General features: G+C 44.0%; 2 protein-coding genes across 9 annotated transcripts in view; one reads left to right on the forward strand and one right to left on the reverse strand.

The window, feature by feature from the left end:
* The window catches only part of PEPD (peptidase D), a 258,003-nt gene extending 254,113 nt beyond the window's left edge, over positions 1–3,890 (forward strand). The window contains exon 15 of the mRNA XM_061593983.1: positions 3,401–3,890. Coding sequence (XP_061449967.1) covers positions 3,401–3,550 — 150 coding nt within the window. The 3' untranslated portion in view covers positions 3,551–3,890. The remainder of the gene's footprint in view (positions 1–3,400) is intronic.
* Positions 3,891–4,724: 834 nt separating this feature from the next.
* Positions 4,725–23,872, reverse strand: CEBPG (CCAAT enhancer binding protein gamma). 8 transcript variants are annotated; one of them, XM_061593969.1, is made up of 3 exons: positions 23,524–23,693; positions 11,205–11,300; positions 8,666–9,410 (listed from the first exon to the last, which is right to left on the reverse strand). In XM_061593969.1, the coding sequence occupies exon 3, from the start codon at positions 9,308–9,310 to the stop codon at positions 8,861–8,863; it is 450 nt and encodes a 149-aa protein (XP_061449953.1). In that variant the 5' UTR covers positions 9,311–9,410; positions 11,205–11,300; positions 23,524–23,693; the 3' UTR covers positions 8,666–8,860. The 8 variants fall into 8 exon arrangements, 4 of the variants coding, with proteins under 4 accessions (XP_061449953.1, XP_061449952.1, XP_061449951.1 ...); XM_061593968.1 differs by having other exon boundaries at positions 11,205–11,354; XR_009758817.1 differs by lacking the exon at positions 23,524–23,693 and adding an exon at positions 16,543–21,357 and having other exon boundaries at positions 9,313–9,410; positions 11,205–11,354.
* Positions 23,873–24,946: the final 1,074 nt, after the last annotated feature.

A 24,946-nucleotide genomic window follows, 5' to 3' on the forward strand; every position in this document is an offset into this window, starting at 1 on the left:
AGGAAATATTTGTGTTTGGCTGCTCCTACAGATATCTATATTTAGCTTAAGACACACCATTCTATACTCCCCCACTCTGATGGTCCTTGGTTGACCTATCTGGAGAAGACAGTTTGACCCAGTGAATCACACCCCCATTGAAGTGGTGCTGGAGCTGCACTGTAGGATCATCTCCTCTCTCTGATGGCACTTTGCAAGCTCCCATCTCTCCCCATAAGAAGGCATTTTAAAAGATTGGGGCTACAGCTCGGTGGCAGAGCAACCAATTTGTATGCAGAGGGTCCCAGTTCAGCCCCTGGCATCTCCAAGTAAGGTAAAGAAAGGCCCCTGCCTGAAACCCTAGAGAACCACTGCCAGTCAGTGTTGGCAATGCTAATCTAGATGGACCCCAACAGTTTCAACTCCATATAAGGCAGCTCCCAATGTTTCCCACGTTTTTGTATGAGTCGTTTTACTTTTGCAGTTTTCTTTCTGAAAATGGGGTTGGGGATTTGTGTTAAAATGCTATCCATGTGTCAAAATCACTTCCAGCTAAAGGGATTAAAAAACAGGTTTCCTCACCGCCGTTTGTTTCTGCATAAGTTTATACGATTTTGAAACTGCATTTGTGAGGTTCAGTAAGAGAGTAACAGGACAATCATAAAGGAGGGGCAAGTGCAAAGTGACAGAAAGTCTCTTCCAAAGTCTTGCTGGCTCACACTGCCCCAAGGTGGGAAGAGGATGGATTTACCTCCCCCCCCCCAGGGATTAAAACAAAACAAAAAATCACCACCACCCTTCAAGTTAGTGTACCCCTCAAGTTAGTTACACAACTCCAGTATGGCATGGAGGAGGGTCCTGATCCCTGAGCTATCTCCAGTGAACCTCCCTCCTGCCCCTGGAATGCTAGCACTGATACTGGCACCAGTAGAGCTACACCCATGGAGCACGCCATGGGCATTGCAGGGGCCTCCAAGGCAGACACGCCTTCTCCACTGGCAGTCCAGCACGTCCACTCCAGCCAGCCGCATCTTGGGGTTAGGACTGTTCTGTACACTAGGAAGGGTCGAGTCCTGAGCTTACAGCCAGGGAATCTCATCACCCCTTGCCGCCTCCGACAGAAAAGAAAAATCCCCTTAATTTGGCCCTCTTGTGTTGATGTCATCATAAGTGAGCACATCCAATTTGGACATTTTCCTGTGTAGCTTTAACTGCAGTGCCACATCTGTAATCCTCAAGTATGGCATTTATGGAGCTTTGCAAGTTGAAAATTGCCCAAAATATTGTAGACATAGAGAAGAAAAAAATGTTGTCTGGGAGAGGGGGGCAAAATATGTTTGTAAAGTCAAAGCTTTCTCTATACCCCATGTTCTTACCATAATATTAGGTCTAATTTGACACATAAAACAGCAGGGATGTTTGGCTGCTGATATAGATAATAATATAAAACTTATTACTCAAACAGCAATTCCAAATATACCCAGGGTTGAAGTTGGGGCTTCAACCTGCTACATCCTGAGGTGCCCAAGTATATTTTTCCCAGTTTGAAAAACAAGAGGGAAAAATAAAAATTGAAAACAGTAACTTTCAGCATTTAGGAAACAAATGGACTTCAAAATGCCTAAAAAGGAGAGGGTTTTTCCTCTTACAGCAACAGTAACAATATTATTTTGAGACATTAATTTCAAAAATGTTTAACCCTGAAAGTAGTAATAATTTCATTGGAGCTGTTTCCATTATATTTTCAATAACTAGGTTGGGGGGATTTTTCTCTGTGTCCTACCATCTGTGAGAATTGTCCTATAGAGACCCCAACTTTCACTAAGCCAGATTTGTTGAGCATGATGACATCTGTGAAGTGTTGTGCAGCCCTGATCTCAACACTACCATTTAGTCCTCTGTAGATCAAAAACATTTTTCACAGGTGCTAATCTGTCCAAGGACTGCATTTGCTGAGTCATTTCTTCTGCAAGGCCTAGCAGAGCTCCCTGTAAACCTGCGGAGATTTAATTTGCAGAATTAACCATTCAGTTTATATCGGCAGAAATAGCCCTAGTTATTGTGGCTAATTTTGTTGCTTGCCTTTAGTCACTGAGAGTTCAGAAGAAAAGGCTTCAAAATTTGCCTTTTGGGAGGTTACCATTTTGCTTCTCCTGGAAGGCTTTGAGCAGGAAGTGTTAAGAGTTTGCTGATTTGAACGGGACAGCTGTCACCTTCCTGCATGTGAATTCTGCAAAGTTTATTTAATTCAGTTCTGTAATATATTTAAATATCAAATAAAGATAATCTGGCAAATACCTCCTTGAACACTCAGTGACTCGCTGTGTTTGAACAAATGGATTATTTTGCAAGCAGAAGGACAAATGTTAAACTAGCATTATTTTTAGATTAAAATGCCCAGGGGTCAGAAACAATTAAAGCAATTGCATGGTGGGAGTCACTGGGGTTTGTGTTCCTTTGGATTTGACACCTTGCTAAAATTGCTTTTATTGCAGCTTGGAGACTTACCTTTTTTCTGATAAGATAAGAGATAATGACTTGAGTCTGCATATTTAACTGGCAGAGAAGATTAGTACGAACAGAAAATGGTTCAGCCTTTTCATGTGCACCCAGCGAAAATGGGAAAGGCTTCAAAGTTCTTAGTAACACTATCAGCTATAAGGTATCCATTGTCATGACTCATTTTTACAAAGGAGAGAGAGAGAATGAGACTGTTAACTTAGTGAACAGAGCTCTACAAATGTATACTGAAGCAGCGAGATGCAGATCGGGATTCTTGAGTAATGGTCTGCAAAGGAGTATGCTGGATCTGGTTGGGGTGGGGATAAATGGATGAGTAAGTATTGTCTGCTCAGATCTGGAGACAAGTTCATGGAGATGGAGGGAGGGTTCTCTCCCTGCTGCACAGGTTTTGTCAGATTTGCAGCAACTCACTCATTCAGCCCTCAAGAGTCTTGTTTTGCACTGGAGGGGCCATGCTACCCAACACCCCTTTCCTTCCTAGTTGAAATAGGTGGGAGGCGTACAATGCTCTTTCCGTGATCCAGTTGGAAAAAGCATGTGCACAAATGGGAGAGGAGGGCTGTAAGCTCATGTATTAGATTGTTTTCACTACCACAGATAAGGGAAATGGAATGCAGTTCTCTGCTTCTCACTACCTCCCCAGATGATCAACAGTATTAAAAACTACCTGAGTTCAAGGATATATGCCCCAGTTCTGGGTTTTAACCTGGAAATAAAAGCATGTGCAAATTGATTGTGCATGCATTTCCTGGTGGCCTATAAAGAGGACGGGGGAAACTATAGCTATGGGATTGTCTTGAGCTCCCCAGCTCATACTCTCCAACTGACTGGGCCTGATCCAAACCAGGCCAGCGCTCACTGTTGTCTGCCTGATCAGCCAAATGTTTATCTTTCCCAGGTGCGAATTGAGGAGGACATTGCAGTGACAGTCAATGGGATGGAGCTGCTGACCTGCGTCCCCCGAACTGTAGAGGAAATTGAATCATTTATGGCTGGAACTCAGGGGAGCACCAAATCCTTTCCTTCTGTCTACAGCCAAAAGCCATAAACATGAAGATACTGGTTCTCCTCTGGCTGGCTCTGCAGGTGCCCCAGTAGGATCAAGCACTCTTTATCACATGCCATATTAAAAAATCTTGTAAACTCAGATGACGTAAGCGGCTCATAGCCTTAGCCTAGTTGTTTCTTGCCCCATTTAAAGGAGCCCTATCCTACTGATGCAAAGAATCTGTTTGAATAATGGGTGTAGCCCGTTTGGGAGACTCTAATTTTAAGCAAATTTTTAAATTAATTGATTAGAAGATGATGATTCTGATTTAAAATAGATCATTACCTTGGAGACTGTTGGCTTTATAAATGTATAAATAAAAGCTTTGCCTTAAAAATCACCACTAGTTCCATTTATTTCTCTGGGCTTCTTAACAGTGTTTTGGAAGGCTGGGCCATCAACACATGTATTTTGGAGTTAATCCCATTAAGATCAATATTTACTGCTCTGGGGCAAGTTCAGTATTCCACCTCTAGTCCCTTGCCACTGCAGACACTGTGACTAATACAGACCTGTTCTCACTGGAACCTCTGCGTAAGCCTCTTTTGCAGAAGTTTCAGGGTGGAACAGTCTTTAACTTCTGGAGAGCATTTCCTCTGGAAACCAGCAGGGCCATGCAAAGGCCATGATGCCATTAGGGGAAAGAAAGACTTCCTATCACTCCCCGCCAACAGACTATCACTTCTGGACTAGCACTACACAGGATTTTAAGCAGAGCTTACCTCCAAGCTATTGACGCTAATGAATGGAAATGGACTGCCTTCAAGTAGATTCTGACTTACGGCGACCCTATGAATTGGGTTTTCCATTGCCTTCCTCTGAGGCTGAGAGGCAGTGACTGGCCCAAGGTCACCCAGTGAGCTTCATGGCTGTGTGGGGATTCAAACCCTGGTCTCCCAGGTCTAGTCAGCTCCTTAACCACTACACCACACTGGCTCTCATTGATGCTAATACAACCACCCCCCCTTTTCCCTCTCCTTAGCTAGAAAGGTGAATAGCACTCACCTCATTATGGTAGCCAGGAGTAACAGCAACATAGAGAACCAGTCTCTGCCAAATTGCTCCCCCCAACCCCCATCCTATGAGAGATAATAAGTAGGACATAGCTAGGGATGTACGAACATGCCTCAGTCTGCATTAATTCACTTTCATCTGGTACTTCCAGTTCTATTGCAATTGGTTTATTTAGCACAAGCCTTTCTTCCACTGATGTGGAAATATACGTATCTCATATATGCACAACAGACACGGCCATCCAGACTTACAAATCAATTGCCTTCCCTGCGTGTGCCCTTTCAAAGTTAATGAATCTCCAGAGGGTCTTTTAAGGTATGACAAGACTGTTTTTGCTACTAAAGACTAAGTTAATGAAGTGGCCAGTGGCCCATCACAAAGCCCCAATGAATTCAATGAGGCTTACTCCCAGATATATACATGCAGCCTCTTGCTCGCAGCCTATCTCCTTTCTGTAGTTAGCACCCTATTGATATTTTTGCTCTTTTGTGTCCCGGAGTGTGTGAATTACTCCAATACACCAGTCCTTCTTTATTGCAACATTTTATTTCACAAATGCATATTTGATTCAGAAAATGGGCATCTGTTGAACATAATGTTCAACCTAATATATGTTTTAAATATTGGGATTTGGCTGTGAGTGGCACAGTATTTTAAAACAAAAGATTTAGGGGGTAGATGCAAATCCAGATGCATTTCCCCCACTTCGATGAAAAGGCTCAGATCATGTCTTCCCATGTGAAAAAATAATGAATTGTGCATTCCAGTGGTTTTTAAAATTCACAGTAGGAAGTGGATGAAGGCTGCAGTCCTTACTCCCTTCATCTGGAAGTAAGGTCACTAAGTGTCCTGGCTTCCCCTAGCAGACTCGGACTCATGACATAGGGGACCTTGGTTAAGTCACACTCTCTTTGCCTAATCTATTTTACAGGATTGGTTGCAAGGATAAAATGGGAAGAGGGAAGATGGGATATAAATGTAAAAAAAAATAAACAGCAGAAAAAATAATGAGGCACCTGTCAGGAAAATGGTAATTATACATCAGTGAATATGTAAGTAAGGTACATTGCAAAGCAATTTACATATAGCATGCATGTTTAAAAGTTTACTTGTAGAGAACTGAGGCAAAAACCATTCACAGCAAGAGAGTGCCATGATGGGGGTTGAGTGGGCAGACTGAAATAAATCCACTTGATTGTTGAAAATGGACTAGCTCTTCCGACATCTTTAATACCAGTCAGCAACAGGAATGCCACCTCAATGTTCCATGGCTTTTCTTCTCACATTTGGACTGGGCAAAGAGCTGAGTTACAAAGCACAGGGAAGATGTGGTACGTCTACTCAGCACATCAGTCACCTCTCATCTAGCCACCAGTTCTTTCCTCACCATCTTCAGGCCAGGATAGAAAGTATGAGGGAGACAGAGAGGTTCCATGATGTACCACTCCACTTTTTCCAATACGAACCTAGGCAGAAAGGGGATAGAAGACATCAACCAGATTTCATTCCTTACTTGACTACATGGCCTTCAATCCCTCTCAAACCTCCAGGAGGTTTTGCAACAAGTCTACAGGAAGGGCCCAGCAGTCTTAACTACTTCTGACATTCCTCCGCCACCTCCAATTGCAGAGGGAAAAATCTCACTATGTGGAACACTCACCATCTCATCTGGATGAGAGACTGTCTTCACCACTTTGCAGCAATAGGAGTAGAGTCTACCTCAGATTACTAGGTACTAGTCACAGTACTGTAGGCATACACCGTAGTACTGGAAACGGGCAAAGTGACAGGTCATGAGCACCCCCAAGGCAGAGTACCCAACCAAACAGCAACCAGATATTGCCAGCAATTCAACACCCAATCCCCACTGAAGCTATCAAGCCTGTTCCAGGGCAGTGAATAAGGGTCACCCAATTTTCTTCTCTTGACCTGCTGGGAGAGAGGATAAACTTAAAAAACAACTTCCCTGCTTGGTTGTGGCCATGGGTAGAGATTTCTGTGGTGTATATATATCACTCTATCCACTTATACTACATTAGCTCTGGAGGGGGCACGTTTCTTGGAGGGTCTTTCATGAGAGCTTGTGTCACAGGTTCGTGGGGAAAAAATAAAGTTGGATGGGCCTACTCCGGTTGCTACCAGATACTGCTTTCGCCTTACTTTTGATCTTGTCAACAGTTTTGGCATATAATGGTTCATGCGTGCTGAGTAAGATTTCCTATATGACCAGGAAGGTGATTTTCCATCCCCACTCAAACACTGAATCTTCCCAGCAGTTTCTTCACCCAGCTGATAAACTCAGCCTTCTGCAACTTTAGCCCCCTCTAGAGAGAGATTTCCACAAGTACTCATGAGCAGGATCGTGTAGGGGTTTTTTATTATTATTTCCTATCATCCTCACTGAGTTCTTAACTCAGTCTTCCTAAATACATATACAACACAATGACTGCAAGGGAAGGGGAGGTATAAAAGTCATTTTTGCTAGTCCAATATCCAAACATACTATGAATGAAAATAGTTGAGAGAAAATAAATTAAAGGTATATATATTGGGCTTTTCACCAGCATTTGAAAATATCAAAGTTTTTTCCCCGAACAGAATGCCAAAGAGCAAATAATTTTGTGGACTCTTATTATGAGGATTACTTGTTAAGAGTCATGAACTTACTGTAGGCTGCCAGTACCCTCGAAGATATGAGGGTAGTTCAAGTTTCTTTCACCCCTTCAAGATTTAACATGAAACTGCCTGCTCACTTCCATCCTGACAGCAGTGCAGTTATAGCATTAAGGATGTAAAAGTTACTGAACAGAGGGGCCAGGGGGGTTGAGATGTCCGTCTGCTTTAGTTTTAGAGCGGCCCTTCTGGGTAGTCCTTTCGCATGAACTAGTCCCCTCCAGGCATCAGTTACAGTTCATTGCCATGTGTCACAGAGGAGCTGTGTGCCATGAAAACACTTCGCAGGACCCAGGTTCCTACACTGTGATCAGGTGCTAGCCTCAGACAGGGCAATCCACATTCAAATACATACCATCTCCTTGTGAAGTCATAGAATGGTAGAGTTGGAAGGGGCCCATAAGGCCATCAAGTCCAATACCTTTCTCAATACAGGAATTCAACTTAAAGCATCCCTGACCAGCTACCTCTTGAATGCCTCCAGTGTTGGAGAGCCCACCACCTCCCTAGGTCATTGGCTCCACTGTCATACTGCTCTGACATTACCTTCTTTACGCAGTGATAGAACTTTGTGAGGGAGCGCACTTGAAAAATAACTCCCAGGGCTGCCATTAGGACCCTTCACGTCCACTGGCACTGCTGGCTGCCTTGGCTTCAAAGCTGACAACTGTTTTGATTTTCTCAGCTACAGGCTTATTTGATAGCAGCAGCTGGAAAGGGAAGATTCCCCACACTGCCAGGAAGTGACACTGAGGGCATTGTAGGCAATTAACATTAGTGGGCAGCTTGCAGCCAGGCAATGCTACTGCACACTGCAGTAAATGCACTGGGGGTAGCAATGAAGTCAGGAGGAGGCTTGGACCTGGAGCGGGCTCAGTACTCATACCATAGACTAAGTGACAACTGACAAGCCTAAAGAAGGCAGTCATCCTCCTTAGCAAGCCTCTCCTTCCTATTTGTTAGGCACTGTTACTGAACATAACCCATGAACTACAGGAGTATGCTAAATGTTTGAACCACCCCAACAATTGGTATAAATTTGCTTATGGACAATCTGAAGATTGGTAATCTAAAGTATGAACAGCGTTAAGTGTCATAGCAGGCGTCATCTCAAGAGGTAGTCCTTCCTGTGAAAGTGAGGTGAAGGGGGGGATGCCCCTTGCATAGCACCGCCATTTCCAACAAGATTGTTATAAGTCATTATACTAAAATCATTTAAGAACTGCTGCCCAATTAATCAGCAAGTTTTTAACCAGTCAGAATATATTAAACAATTAATCATTTAATGATAGTTGCTAAATGCTACTAAACTAATTTTAAAACTAAACTAATTTTAGTTATTGTAATTTTGGGTGTGTTCATTTTCATCATTTCACTTAGTTAAAAATGCCAGAGCAGAAAATACATTAACACTCAACTCAAAACAAATACTTAGTAATAAACAACTTGCAGTTTACTTGCATCAACCTTTCAGTGTTAAGTCTACTTTTCTTAAAAAAACAGAACAAACCACAAAATGACAGATGTTACAAAGTTTAGAGAAGGTCCTTCTCTGTTGCTGCACATGACTTGTGTAGGTAGGGCTGTGTCCAAATGTTCTGCCCATGAGCTGTGGAAGCGCACCTATTGTCCAGAGCCATCCGAACTTGTGGCAGTGTTTTCTGTGCCAAGAGGTTGCACACTGTCTGTGAAGTTGTGAGCATGTTCAAGAAACAAGTCTTTGAGTACACTCAGTTCCTTTGTCAGGAGCTTGATTTTGGCCTCCAAGCGTTCATTTTCCTCTTTAAGCTGGTTGACCCTCTGCAGAGTATCCTGGGCCTTCTGCTTGCTTTTCAAGCGGCTCTTTTTCACTGCCATGTTGTTGCGTTCCCTGCGCTGGCGGTACTCATCACTGTTTCTATCAGCAATGGAATTCTTCTTGCCCTGCTTACTGGGAGGCGTAGCTTTGCCTCCTCCAGGACTAACAGGCACCAACTGAGGGACCTGTTGTAACCCGCTCGTGTGCGCTTGGGTGTAGATGACACTTACTCCATTGGTTTCTGCAGTTGTGTTCTGCTGTGATGTCTTGCTCATTTGGACAGACTCTTCTTTAAACCCACAGTATGATTTATTAGAGAAAGTATGTTCTAGATTGCCAGGATGTTTTGGAAATTGGATAAATCACAAGTTGAACCTAGGAAGAAAAACAAAAGTGCTGGAACATTTCCAGTGCCACATCTATAGCATCTTGCTTCTCACAGCATCTGCATTAGAATGCCACATACGAAAAGCTCATAAGCAGTTCCTTAAGCAAAGTAGTTGCATCTTTTTCCAACTCTAGCATGCAAGCCACTTGCTGCAGGCCATTCTCAATTCCTTGATCTTGAATCTCTTTGATTTTACAAAACGTCACAGGGTTCCAACAGAGGGTACCAGAACAATTTCCAGAAGATGGGGGCGGAGGGGGTACATATCCCTAGGTTAACATCAAATTTCATCTTAAATGAAATGTGATGTGAATCGGGGGGTTATTCCTCATTCAAAACATCCAGACAATTTCAAAAGGAAGCCTATACAAAAGAGTGGTGTTTCTGAAGTGGGTTCTGCACAGCCCTGACTCCTGTGCAGGAAAGTTGTACAAGCTACACCCTCTACCAAAACTTTTCAAGCTCGTTAGACTTGTGACCCAAGTTTAACATACACTAGGCTCAAGCACTTAAGATTTTTATCAAATACATGCCACCGGCACAACCTGCCTTAGGTCAAACAGTGACCCAGTTGTGGGTTCTGATCCCAAGCTGAAGACCAGTGTTATGCAAGATTCTGACATTACAGGCAAAAACCGCCAGCTACACTACTTTGGCCACTAGCTTAGATGGCTTTAAAAGGGGATCAGAAAAATAAATAAATCTATCAAAGACTACTAGACCTCCTGCTTCAAAGGCATTTGTTTTAAACTATTTGTAATGATGTATTTCATATTGCTATGACCCGCCCTGGTGAAGGATGGGTAATGGCTGGCCGCTGTGGAAACAAGATGCTAGACTAGATGGGACTTCCAGTCTGATCCAGCAAGGCAGCTCTTATATCCTTCTATGGCATGTGGTTATCTACGTGTGATAGTCAACAGTATGTTGTATTTTAAAATTATTCACAGTCTGTGCCACACAAAAGCCTTATGTACTCTTGCAGCCCTATGAAAACTGGACACAGCCTTCCAGCATAGCAATGCCTTACTGCTTTAAGTTATCAGAAAGGTCTGCAGTCCCCCTTTACTTCACCCTTATTTGGAAAGCACACACACAGACAATCTAGTAGTAGAAAGATCCCCCTCCTCTGCACATTATACTCAATATTGCTCTTCTAGTGCTGGCTTCTCAGCGGCCCAGTTTAAGCACAGTCACAGGCTAAGAAAAACATGGAAGGGGTGTCTCATACTTTTAAGTAAGCCCACAAAAGATCACAGCAGTATACCAAGAATGTATTCTTTACTCCCAATGTATTTTGAGACTAGAACTGTGCAATTGCTTCAGATCCAAAATGAACCGGGATGTTTTGACATCCGTTCAAAATGAAGCGCTGGAACCAAAACACTTGCAAAAACAAAGCTTTGTTGCTTAATAAAGCTTTGTTGGCATTTTAAATTCTCTCTTCACCCTTTCCTATGCCTAACTTTGTAACAGTTTCCAACCTACTCTGGAGCCTTTTCCTAAAAAAGAAAGACACCATGAAGGAACAGCAGAAAAGGTTAATTGAGAAGGGGTCAGAACTATAATCAATAGGTCTGTTGTCAGGGGAATAATGCTTGACATTACAAGGGTATTTAGTGATTTTAAAAATTTATATACCTTTATAAAAAAAATCATGATGGTGTACATAAAAAGCTATAATTCACAATAAAATATTGAAAACCTGCAATGTTGGCTCCAGCTTCTAAAAATCTAGGGTGGTGTACATAAAAATAAACAATAAATGATTAAAAACATACCATGGCGGCAGCAGGCGTACCCCTCTGAGGAAGGCATTCCAGAGTTGGGAACACCACCACAAAGAAGGCCCTGTCTTCATACACTGATTACTTCTCCTGTGGGTGGAACACAAAGGGCCTCTTCTAACAACCTTCATGGGTGCATGTGATCTGAATGGAAACATGTAGGCAAAACTGCACAAGAATCTTCCCAAGGGTACTTCTACATACCCTGTGAGTTTAATGCAAGTACGTAGCTCACAAAACAGGTGGCACGCCAACAGAAACTTTAAAATGTTTCAACTTTAAGAGAGCCTAGCACAAAACCCTACACCTGATTGTCTGAAATTTGGCAGGCTTCATCTCCTCAGAAGGGGCTTCCCTCCCTGCAAATTTCATCCAACAACGTCAACCATGTAGAAGTTATAGATGCACTGATTTTCTTTTAAAAAATGGGAACACAAATGAAATCATTTGCAAATAGCGTGTCCTGATCAAGAGACAACAAAATAGTAAGATGCCCATGAGGCAACAAAAGAAAGCAGCTTCTCAAACTCTGCAACAAACACTTTTTGTTTTGTTTTGGGCAGCCCTATTGGAAATCTACATTCCCCTTTTCCAAGGCTTTAAATTCTTAACAAATCATTGTCAACATCAGTGTTATTCTGTATGCACATATAGACAGACAATAACATGTCAAACAGATAACTAATTTTGTAGAAAAAGCAAGGGACTTGCTTCTGAGTAGATATGCCCAGGATTGTGTTACAGCAGGTTCGTTGAATATTAGCAAATAGGCATTTGGATTATTCTGTTTTAAGGGCATGGGTAGTAGCTTTTGACAGGCACGCAGATATATGCATATACACACAGTGAAGAATATGGTGCTCATGCTGATTTATAGTTTCAGAATTGCCTATCCCATGGAAAACAGTTAAGTCATAAACATGTCTGGAATAAATGCAATTTTTATTTCTAAGCCTTTTCCTAGCAGCCTTCACAGCAGTTTGATTTGCCTGGTTGCCTAACCCTTAGGCAACCTCCCGGCATCATGGATTGAGCTATCACAAAGACATTCCTAGTGGACAAACGTCTAGCCAGGTCTTAAATGCTTCCAATTTCACAACCTTGTCTTGGCAATTGGTCTTACTGTCTAACTTTTGCTCTACTTCAGCTGTACTTTCAGATACACTTTGTTTGAATCTTTCCAGGTTGAAATCAATACAGAAGTCTCTAGAACAAGGCTCAAGTGGGTATGAAGGCCTTTCTTTTCTATCTCCATAATGGACACAGCTCTACACATACCAAGTGCTGCTCCAGCACCACTACTAACTTCCAGAGGATTTTAACAGCAGCATTAAGTGCTTTACTTGTAAAATGGTTAGGCACCATGACTTTGAACCACTGCCTGCAGCACAGAATTACACTAGGGTTCCTCAAGAGTAAAGAAAGATCCATGCTCAAAGGTATTCTCTTTTGCACGTAGTCCACAGGAGAATCCCACCTCCTAGAGACTGAGGTTTCAGAACTCATCACCAGCTCCTACAATTACACTAAGGAGGCGCCTCAGCTATGTTAATTGCTTCTTCCATTCTACTTGCGAAAATGCTCTGGTACTAAGTCACCACAGAAAATGTAAGGCAAAAGCCAATCTGTAGGCCAAGCAGATCTTGATCTGTGTTCTAACATACTCTAGAGAATATCCTTAACGATTATCTGAAAAAGCCACTAGTAAGAGGGTAAAATTAAACATAGTAGTAGTAGGCACATATTTTCAAACATCCGCTGGATTTACTCCTAGCCTCTAAGCAAGATTAAGAGACACACCATCAGGGAGAGCAGGGCACAGGGGGGAAGGTAGAAAAACAAGTCCCTCCTACCCATCCCACTTACACACACATCATCCCACCAACCCAACCTGGTTTTATAGGTGTTTGGTGGCACCAGTCTGCCAGTGTCACGTGTACTATCCCCCTCCACAGCTTCAGAAAACAGAGAATTGTAGAGCTGGAAGGAACCTATGAGGCCATCAAGTCCAACCTCCTGCTCAATGCAGGAATCCAAATTAAGGCACACCCAACAGGTGCCTCTTGAATGCCTCCAGTGTTGGAGAGCCCACCACCTCCCTAGGCAATTGGTTCCATTGTCATACCGCTCTAATCCCCATAGGCAAATTCTTACTCACCTCTGGTAGCGTTGCAGGTAGCTGTATCAACACCGATTTTTGCAAAAGCATTATCAGGCCAGTGGCCTGGACCCAGCATTTCCAGAGACATTACCCTTGGAACAGAACTTTTATATACTTATCTCAAGCTATTTTTCTGTGTCAATGAGCAGAGAAAAGTTGGGAGCCATTTGCAAGAAGAGTTTCTGTTTTTATATAAGTTGTCCAGTACCTTAAGGGTGTGAAGTACTGATCTTGCACTTCATTTTTGGGGTCTGTAGTTTTTGCCTAGGCTTGGTAGCCAAGCCAACACTGTGGTGCCGACCCTGCTGCTCCCTACAAGTTCAGAGGCAATCCCCTATTTTTCTCCCCAGCTCCAAGTTTGCAGTTGGAAAGACTGGAGAAGCTGCTGCCACCCTTCCCATCAACAGAAATGAAAAGGGTGACGGGCTTATCTGTTCAGCCTTATGCTGTCAAGGCATTCCTAGCACCTTTGAAATGCAGTGGCCAATGAAACCCCTATCTTCCTCCCAACCAGGAACTGGTCCCACACTAATGTGTGGGGATGATTCTCACCCCATTCTGCTGATCCAAGGTCAGGAAGGAAGAAGTCTGGGACTCATGAACTTGCCATAGGGCAGACACATGCCCTTCATAGTGACAGCAAGTCTGGAACCCTGTGCTTTATGCAAGCTTAAAGTATACAGATTTCTATTCCCAGCAATGCAGGGAGAGATCTGCATGCATGATTCAGTTTCCAAGTGCAGATAAGCCAACTACGACCTCTTAACTCAACATTCTCCCTACTTTCAGTTTATAGAAGTCTGATGCTTGAACTTTTAATTTGTATGAACTACCATGCTTCAATATGCATTTTAATAGTTGTAAATTGCAGGAAGACCATAAACTGTATCCATGGATCATAAACTGCATCCCTAAAAATACAGAAGTAATTCAGATGTGGCTTTTCCTAATTATGCCTCTCTAATACACAGAATGAATCACAATGATATTTTGTTTCTGCTACAGCCACCACTTGGGCTGCCTAATGTCCTTATTACATCATTCTCTCCTTCCTAGCCAAAAGTGGCTCTGTAAAATCAATGTTTCAACAGCACACTTGATTCATAAAAGCATTTATTAAAAAAAGGGGGGTGGACTTGATCAGCTTTCTAATGCCAGGAGGGAGGTAGCCAGCCGAGCCTCTCTTGGGAAGGTGCTACAAAGAGCAGGTACCACAGTGGAAAAGGCCCACAATATCCATCAACACCCAGTACCAGCTCCAATCTAGAATTTCTCAGTGCAGCACATGCCCAGCTCCTAAACCCACAACCCTACCAGAAGCCCACAGACTGTTTTTCTCCTTTCAGATACAGTACTATGAACAGGAGCCCTACAGCCTTCTTGAGAACTAAAGTGAACTTTTAAAAAATATTTTTAAACCACCCTTCATTACAATGTGATGGGCAGGATACAATCACAAAAACTACAGCAAGTAAAAAGAACAGGTAAAAAAAAACGCAGCCAGTCACTAATTTCAGAAATATCATTTTCAGAAATACCATACAGGTAAATAAATCCCAATAAAGGCCTGCTGGAAAAGGAAACCAGCACCCAAAAGCTCTCCCATTATTCTTTGAATTGTTCAGTATTTGTCATACATTTGATCTCTTGATTCAATATGCAAGGAAACTACAATTAATTTGTAATATAGGAATGAAAATACTGGCCTATATTTATCAAGGAGGAAACCCAGAGAAATTTGGCTACACAGACATCTAGCCAAAGCAAATTAATCATAGGAAGGTCTATGCTAACGGCATATAGACCCTTCTGAAGGCTTAACAGAGACCAACACTAAGGAGGAAATCCTCTTACCTGGGAATTCAATGGGCCTAATACTAGGTAGAATTGCATAGTAAAGGGGCAACTTTAAACATATCACCAAGGAGTGGCCACTTCCCAAAATAACTTGTCAAACCAAAGCGCCTCTTCCTTCAGCTTGGATGAAAAGAAACATCTGACAGTGTAATGAGAGCACCAAAAAGCTTAAGTATGTTAGCAAGAGACAATACTGCCATTACCCAATACCCAATACCCAAATATATGTTTAAAATAGAACACTCAGCATCTTTACCCTTATTGCAATTTTCAAGGAAAGAAGAGCAGACGCCACAAAAGGTGTGGTCACAGGATGTAGAAGGTTTTCCCCACAGCACCGTCCCCATGGAAACAGGACTTAACAGAGTAATGAGGAAGCCACAAAAAAGGAGAAGATGCCATTTCATCCTTTAAAATGAATGCTGCTTTGAGGAGTTCTGGTCCTTGCACTCTGAAAAAAGCTATGCAAGAGAACAGTCCAAACACATAGGTTTCTAGATGTCTTGTAACTCACAATGCAACATTTGTTTCCACTCGCTCAAATTAGCCTCTTAAAGGTACACACAGGCACAGGCATTCATTACAGAGAAACAGCAGAAGCAAATTTATGGGCAACATGAATATTATTTCCAACTTATGTTTTAGTTGTGTCTCTTTTACAGTTTATTTTAGCATAATGTTCTTGACAATCTGCTACTTCTGTTTTCGTTTTTTTAAAAAAACCTAATGTAGAAAACAGTGAAGGTGGGGACGATGGGGGGGAGGATCAGAAAAACTGAATAAAGGAGAGATACTGAATGTCTCAAACAACCTCCTAATGAGCAAATCCTCTGGGAGAGATACACAAGAGGATAAAGCAATTTTTTTCTGATATTGCAAGAAAAACAATATCAATACAAAAAGAATGAGTGCAGATTTTAGACAACTATTTAAAGGGAAAAAGCAAGAAAGAGTCTGTCAGTAAGCCTACTTTAGTGCCGCATCAGTTAATATAGATGCATCTATTTCTCTTTCTAAGTCTGAGTACACCATGTATTAGCCATGGCACTTTAGGTTCACAAGTGACTGAAATAGTTTTCACTGGGGAAAATACGCTCTTTGTACTAGTTTGCTGGGCACCTTTCAAATGTTTCTGGCCCAAGAAGTACATCGCTTATGGGGGAATTCAGTGGAGCAGGCATGAGGAATATCCAGCCTCATTATTTATTTGTTTATATCATTTCAATACTGCTTAACATAAGCAGCGTACTGGAAAACAACATTTACAAAAATACACAATAAAACCACTGATACAATTTACTAATAAATATATACCGATAACAATCCTTGCTTCTTCTGATACTGCTCACTGCTCCGTACCTCTCAGTCTCCAACCAAGACTCCAACCATCTACACTGGCTCTCACTGGGGCCCCAAATAAACTTACAGATAATCCCCAAAATCCTACAATCAACAGAGTCTCTCTCTCTCTCTCTCTAACTTTGCTTATGTATGGGAAACGTTGATGGAGCTTCCTCAAGCTGTCCACAGCTGTGTCTCGTTCAGCACTCAATCAGCAGCACTACACACACACACAGTTGTTTGTGTCCCAATTTCGATCACAAGGTAGTTTTCTCAAACTATGCCCACCAGCCACAAACCTGATGTCATATGTGACATCAGGAGAGGGACAGGTGGAGATGCGGCTGCCAAAGCACAACCAGGAGCCTTAAAGTGTGCACTGGCAATATAGGCTTGCAGTCACCACCAGATGACTACTAGTGAGAGCAAGCCAGGTAAAAGGAGCTTAAGGTTGGTGCCCATCAGCTGATTGGCACCAACTTTAAGCTCTCTGGGATCAGATGTGCTATGGAGTTCTGCATGGAGAATTCCAGCTGACCCCTGCAGAAAGTGGAGCTTGAAATCAGCACAGATCAGCTGAGATGTGGCAACTTCAAGTCTGGCTTGAGTTTTCTTTTGTAGTATGACTTCCTGGGCTCCTGAGGAAAGGTTGCAGCTTTGGGGTCTTTTTAGTTTAGATAAAAGGAGAATAAGAGGTAACATGATATGTGTATAAAATTAGGTATTTGTGTATAAAATTGGGGATGTGGAGAATGTAGATATGAGAAAGAAGTTTTTCTCCCTAACACTAGAACTCGTGGACATCCAAAGAAGCTGATTGTTGGAAAATTCAAGACAGACAAAAGAAATTACTCTTCATGCTTCACATAACTGAGCTACGGAACTCACTCCCACAAGAGGCAGTGATGGACGCCAACTTAGGTGGCTTTAAAAGAGGATTACACAAATTCATGGAGGATAAGGATATCAGTGGCTCAACAGTTGGAGGCAGTATGCTTCTGAATACCAGTTGTTGGAAACGGCAGGAGAGTGCTCTTGCACTCAAGTCCTGCTTGCGGGTTTCCCATAGGCTATAAATGCAATAAATAAATAAATAAATCTGGTTGGCCAATAAGAGAAAAGGATGGTGGACAAATTGGGCCATTGGCCTGATTCAACAGGCTCTTCTTATGTAAAGGAAACCTGCCAAAATGGCTCACCGGATCCAACTGTCCTACCAGTTCTTAGCCTCTTAAATGCATTGTTGAATCTTCACAGTTTTCACCACCACCATCACTGCCTACAACACCCACTGCATCAATAAATACAGAGTAGAAGATGGTTGCAGGTTTAAATAAAACTGGCACAGCCATAACACACCTGAACTCTCGCAAGCCAGTTTTCTTTTTGCACAAACTGCGTTCTACCATTTGTTCTTCTCTTTAATAACTAATTTTATCTACATCCTTTAGTACTTTGAAAGGGCATGTGCTTATAAGCACTCCACAGTTTGTGCACCCAGAAGTGCTGTCATTTTTGTTTGATGTGCTAATGGTTTGAAAAACTTATGGCCAGCACTCAGAGTTCTTACCATATTCATTTCGAAAGTCATCAAGTATAGTGTTCTGGATATACCTTGCTTACAATTTATATGCTTGGGTTATGGAGCTAATCAAGAGGGGGAGGGGAGAATTAGCTTAAATTCTATTCAATCAATTTTATTGAGTATAGCCATAGGCCTTTGCAAAATACAGAAAAGATAAAATAAACAGCAAATGAACTCTGTGGAAGCTGAGGGGGGTACAATATTACAGCGGGCACATTTCTGCAGAACTTAATATGACTCGCCCTCAGCAGCTAGGGCAAAATTGGCCACTGCAACTGTTACTTGTTTATGCTTGTCAGCTAGTAGCTCTACTACCATATCCTGGAGGGCTTTCCCCCAGTGCGAGCAGGTATAGATAGCCAGAAATTTTCTTCTGGGGTCCTCGTACAGGGGGCAATATATGAGGTAATGGACAATGTCCTCTATCTGATTGCAACCAAAGACGCATCTCCGTTCCTTGATCAGGGTTCCCATGTATCTTCCATCTAGATAAGCCGAGGGCATCACTTGGAATCTAAGTTTCGTGAACGCCCTACGTAAATGGGCACACGTCAACACCTCAAAATATTGTGGTTTAGCGTGGTTGGGCTTAAGTAGGAGGAACCAGGGGGAGAAAGGGGCTACAACAATTGTTGCCCGATCTTGGCACGCATCGTGGTCAAAGACCCAGTTCCAGAGCTCAAGTTGGTTAAGACTTAGATACTTTCCCAGGGTAAGGTTATAGATCTTTAATTTTTCTTGGCACACTTGGGCCCAACCCCCAATCCTATGTTGTTCTATCCAGCAAAGTTTGGAGAGAGAGCAGTCATCCATACTGGATAACCTCTGCCAGTATCTAAAATATGCTAAGTCCATTTTTGCCTAAAGGGATGGGAGGCCGAGCACTGCTCTTAAATGAGACGATGGAACCCCTTGGGGGAGCCCCAGGATCTGCCTCATAAATTTGTTTTGGAGGACTTCTAACGTGTGTTTAACCAAGCCCCCCCCACAGCTCTACCCCGTATAGAACTTTGGCCAAGATTTTGGCCACAAATACTTTGAGCATCGGGTTGATTAACTGCCCTCCTCGAGTGTAAAAGAACCTTCTAATTTGGCCAGTTGCTCTGGCACATGAGAGTTTAGTTACCTCTAGATGATACTTCCACGAAAGATTGTCACTAAAACACAGACCCAAGTATTTAAAAAAGTGCACCTGCTCCAGTTGGTGCCCGTTAAGGACCCATTTGGACTTTTTTTTGCCAAAAGTCATGATCTTGGTTTTAGAGTGGTTAACAACCAAATGCTGCTCATTACAGAAGTTACCCAGTCGAGCGAGCATCCTTTTAAGACCAATTTTATTCAGGGAGAGTAGGACCAGGTCGTCAGCATAGAGCAGTGATGAGATCTTCCGGCTCCCGACCAATGGCAGGAAGAACGCAGGAGAAGCCATCTCGGGGATGATATCATTTATATAAAAATTGAACAGAAATTGTGCCAATATACAGCCTTGCTTAAAATTAATAATAAAATTTAATTTATGTGTCGCCTATCTGGCCGATGGCCACTCTAGGCGACGTACATATAGTAAAATGCAGCAAAATACAATACAATAAAATACAATATAACAATATAAATTAAGATAACAACAATACAGGGTAGGAGGCGTTTCAATCATAAGAACAGAAGTCCCAAAAGCCTGTTGAAAAAGCCAGGTCTTTAAGGCCTTGCGGAACATATTCAGGGAAGAGGCGTGCCGAAGATCTTGTGGGAGGGAGTTCCAGAGGGTGGGGGCCGCCACTGAAAAGGCCTTCTCTCTAGCTCCTGCCAACCTAGCTAATTTGGTTGGCGGGATTGAGAGAAGGCCTTGCGTGGCCGATCTTGTCAGGCGGCATAATTGGTGGCGTTGTAGGCGCTCCTTTAGATAAACTGAGCCGAGACCTGAATTGCTCAGGAAAGGGTGCCATGCAGACCCAGGAGGACCTGGAGGGAATTGGCCTGATGTAAAGATTGAATTTGCCAAAGCAGCCTTTTGTCGATATTGGTCTGGCTCAGCTTATGCCATAATAAGTCCCTGTCAATTAAATCAAAGGCCGAGGTGAAATCTACAAACGCCACGTAAAGGATCTTGTTTGGGCCCTTAATGGTTTTGTATATTAAATGCTGGAGAACAAACGCATGGTCTATGGCGCTCCTACCCTTCCTGAACCCGGCCTGTTCTTCATGTAGAATGGCGTGCCTAGATTCCCATGACAGTAATTTATTCAGAAGGAAACGCCCATACAATTTGGATGTCACATCTAGGAGACTAATGGGTCTGTAATTACGAGGATCCGAAGGGTCTCCTTTCTTAAAAATGGGCACCACAATGCTGGAACGCCAGCCTGGAGGAATATCACCCGTGGAGTTAATATGTGTGAATAAAATAGCTAGGAGAGGGGCCCACCAGTTGACATCTGAGAGAAAGACCTCAGGGGGCATCATGTCTTCCCCTGGGGAACTTAAATTCTATTATGGTTTTAGAACTGACAGTGTTATGCAAAGCTTTTGGTGATATCACAAAAATCAAGAGAGTAAGAAAAGATACTGTTTGTTCTAGAACACATTTGGAGCTATATAGAAAATTAATTCCCCAAACTTTCCATAATCAAGGGCTGCCCCAATGTTCTGCTTATGTAGTGGAGATCATGCACAGATCATTCCATAACAGTGAAAAGAGTAAGCAGAGGTTCACATGGCCATCAGCATCCCCCCACATGTGAACTGGAGTCATTGGACGGAATGAATTGTTACAAATGCTATGATTATGTATGCATAAATCCCAATGCCATAACCTTGTAAACAAGTACCTCCGCTCACTCACCACACTCTCCACACCCCATCCCGATGCACTTCCTTCTCTAGGTCCCAACCCAAGACAAGGAACAAGAGTTGTGCATACAATATTACTGCACTGTTTAATAGGGAGCACAACTATGGTGACTGTGTGTACTGCTCTATCCCAATTAAGAGTACAGAAGTACAGTCACCTGGAGGCAACTGTTAACTGACACCAGTGGCCAGCAATAGCTATTTATATGTATTAGTCAATTTTCTCACAAAAGCAACCCAGTAACTTACAATAACAAAAAAAACTAAAACCAAGTATAACAAACATATAATATACCTTTAAAACACTATGTTGTCAGACTGTGTGGCCCCTGAGGGACTCACACATGAGCAGCATTACACATGATCATGCCTGGACTAGGGAGAGCCAAAGTCAAATCTCTACTCTGCCAAGATGCTCACTGGCTGACCTTGGGACAGTCATCATATCTCAGCCTAACCTACCTTATAGGGTTGTTGTGAAGGTAAAGTTTGGAGGGGGGGAGAACAACCATGTATGCTGCATTGAGCATCTTGGAGAAAAGGCAGCATATTAATGTAGTAAATAAACAAACCATCAGTGTTGACCACTTTGTAAATCCAGAACAAGCCACTAGCAGCCCACAAGTTGTTAGTCCAATCCCACCCTGCCTTGGCAGCCCTAACATATTTGAGTCAAGAGATGGTAAAAATGTTTTTCAGTAACACTTCAAGTAACTGAAAAGAGATAAATTATGCACTAAATCTGACATACAAGTTTCAGAAGAGGTGCACCCATATGGCTACATGTTATTTGCCTGTAAAAGTATGCCTAAGCCAACATGCTCCATATTTGCAAAAGCCGTATTTCTACCTTACAGCACCTTATTATGAAGGGGTGATTGGTGGCTAGCAAATAACATGACCCTCTTGAGAATAAGAAAGGTGGCAATCCCTGTTATAAACAATGTGTTAACGCATTTGCCCTAGTTTCTAACTGTCCCTACTTTAAAAATAACATCTGAGATTTAAATTACTATAAAACAGTATTCCACAGCTGTTTCCAAAAGCTTTCATAAGCCATCAGTATCTAAGAGACATATTTTAGGAAACTATCATAACTTCTCTCAGAATCTATATGAGAGTGCTTGTATACATGTAATAAATTTTGTTTGATAGAGCAACCTTTCCCAACCTGATAAGCTCCAGATATTTTGAACTACAACTTTCATCATCTCCAGCAAGCACAGCCATGCTGGCTGAGGCCAATGAAGCTGTAACCCCAAAAATCTGGAGAGCATCAGGTTGAGGAAGGCTGTTATTGGGCACAATATTTTAACAATTCAAGTTATTTCAAGGAATGCTGGCTGCAGACTCCCTGGTAGAAAGAGCAGCTAGTTTCAAAACCAAGCAGTTATAATAATCCTGGAACACAGGCCAAGTTTTAATATTTTTTTCGTGTTTCCCGAGTTTTCACTTCTGCCTTGCTCGAAAGACAAGCACAACATTCCCTACCTTCTGAACAACTCGTCTCTACCCACGTTACAATTGTTATTTCCTGATCTATAACGCTCTTTCAGACGAGAGAGGGGTGTCTGGGAGCTCGGAGACGTTGCATAGGCTGACCTCCCCTCAGCGTGCCAAAAAGCTCGCCACGATGTAAGCACAGAGGAGAAGAGGAGGAGGAGGAAGCAGGAGCAACAGGCCCAAAATAGCCTGCTGGACCCAGATCCGAGTGACTTCGGGGCTTCCCTGCCACCCAGACCCTGCAAATGAAAACAAGCGAAGGGAAGCCGGCAGCAGTTGCAACTCAGAGCCTTGGAACAAAGGGGGGGCGCTCCCCGGCAGGCGAAGAAGGGGGAGGGCGCTGGGTCTCAATCCCAGCTTCCCCCCACCCCGCCGGCGGGGGATTTCCCTCGCGCCAAGACATGACCTCATCTCAGCGGGGACGAAGCGAGAGTTGCTCGGAGATTGCATCATGCGCGCGAGAGGGGGGGGCACGCGCTCCAGACACACGCGCCCCCCGGCCCCCACCCGCCGCGGCCCCCGGAGAGCCACGCACACGCGGCCCGCCTATGGGGCACAGCGACTGGCCTCACCCTGAGTGACCGCCCCTTCCCACCTGCCTGATGCAGGCGCCCGGGGAGAGCCGACTCTGCCCCGCTCCTCGCCTCTTGGGCCTGGGCCTCGCAAACGCCCAGAGGAACTTCTGCCACGGGGCGGCCCTAGCGGAGCCCCGTAAACACACGCACGTACTTGGAGGGAAGCCACAGACCTACACGTTCCTGGGAGGAGGTCTCGCCCCTCTCCCCACACACCCTTCTATCTTTGGTCCGTTCCTCCCCCGCTCCACATCCCCTTCCCTCCCTGCAAATTAAGCACCCCACTGCTTATATTCCCCCGCAATAAGTGTGGGGGGAAGAGCCCTCCTAGGGGCCCTCTCACGCCTCCCCCCGTGACCTCCTTTCCTCCTGCCCCACAGAACTCCCCCTCCCACCCTGCAAAAGAGCGGGGGAGGTGAGGCCCCACCCCCTCTCGTGGCGTACCTGGCCCGGTATCGATCCGGGGTCGGAGGGGGTGTGGGGTGGGGAGCGCGAGCCCGGCCAGGCCCGACTCGTTTTTCCTCTTTCTCTCTCTCTCTCTCTCTCTTTCTCGTTTCTTTCTAAAGGCAAGGAGGGGAAAGAGAGACGATTGCGAAACCTTGCCCAGCCAATCAGGAGGCGCGCTACCTCAGAGGTGAAACAGGGCCTTCCTCCGGTCGTATTGGCAGCTGCAGCATCCAATCGGTGAACGCGTTCCCAGGGCCTGCCATCCCCAGATGCCAATCCAAGACGTGTGGAGCTTGGACGGGCAGGTTCTGAAGCCAATCATATACATTGCCTCTCTTTTTTTTCTTTGTCGAAGAAGTAGGCGGGCGGGTTGAAGGTGTTCGGATTTTATTTTTAATCCATATGTCCCCGCCCCCGCGCCAAAAAAAAGCATAACTTTTTGAAATAACTTTCAAGAACATCATATTCCTACATGTCTCATACTCCCCAAACCTATTTCGTCACTATTAAAAAAAAACCTGCCCAAACGTGTGGAAGGAGTCTCAGGAGGACCTACTACTGGCGTTTAGGAGATCTTTGGTGGGACGTGCGCTTTCTAATGATCATAGAATAGTAGAGTTGGAAGGTGCCGCTAAGGCCATCCAGTCCAACCCAGGCTCCAAATTAAAGCATATCCGACAGGTGGCTATCCAGCTGCGTCTTGAATGCCTCCAGGGTTGGAGAGCCCACCACCACCCTAAATCATTAGTCCTATTGTTGTACCACTCTAATGGTTAGGAAGTTTTTCCTGATGTTCAAACTCTGGTTTCTTGTGCCTTGAGCCCATTGTTATGATTATTATTATTATTTATTACATTTATACCCCTCCTTTCTTTTCATGATAGAAACCCAAAGTGGCTTACATATGGTTCCATGTCCTGCACTCTGGGATGATTGAGAAGAGATCAGCGGCATCACTAGCGGGGTGTGGGGGGTGCGCATCGCTCCCGGGTGACACCATGAGGGGGGTGACACCCAGAGCCACTCCGTCGCGGGGCAGGGCACCTGCACCATTGCCTGGCAAAGGAGCCGAGAAGCACTCCAGGTCGGCGTCGGAGCAGCCAACTCCTCGGAGGCAGGCAGGCGGGCGGGCGAGACCGGGAGCAGCGTCAGCGGGGTGAGGGAGGCGCACCGGCATTCCCAGGCCTGCTTCTCCGGCTGGGTGCCCCTCCAGCGCACGCCCTCCCAGGGGCATGGACGGGGATGGCTGCCCTTGTGCGCATGCGTGTGCTCAGCACAAGATTTGGGGGCTTGCCAAGGGCCGCCCGGCACCTGGTCCTGTGCACGCCCAAAGCAGGCACCTGCTCGCTGGCGGTGAAGCCAGGACGGGCCTTCCACCATCAGCCTGCAGTGCGTGGTCAGCATTTCCTGATGAGCATGT

Source organism: Rhineura floridana, chromosome 13 (genome assembly GCF_030035675.1).
Source record: "Rhineura floridana isolate rRhiFlo1 chromosome 13, rRhiFlo1.hap2, whole genome shotgun sequence".
Classification (NCBI taxonomy): domain Eukaryota; kingdom Metazoa; phylum Chordata; class Lepidosauria; order Squamata; family Rhineuridae; genus Rhineura; species Rhineura floridana.

Excerpts from the sequence above, each read along its gene's own strand:
- CEBPG (XM_061593969.1), bottom strand. The coding sequence starts at position 9,310 with ATGAGCAAGACATCACAGCAGAACACAACTGCAGAAACCAATGGAGTA.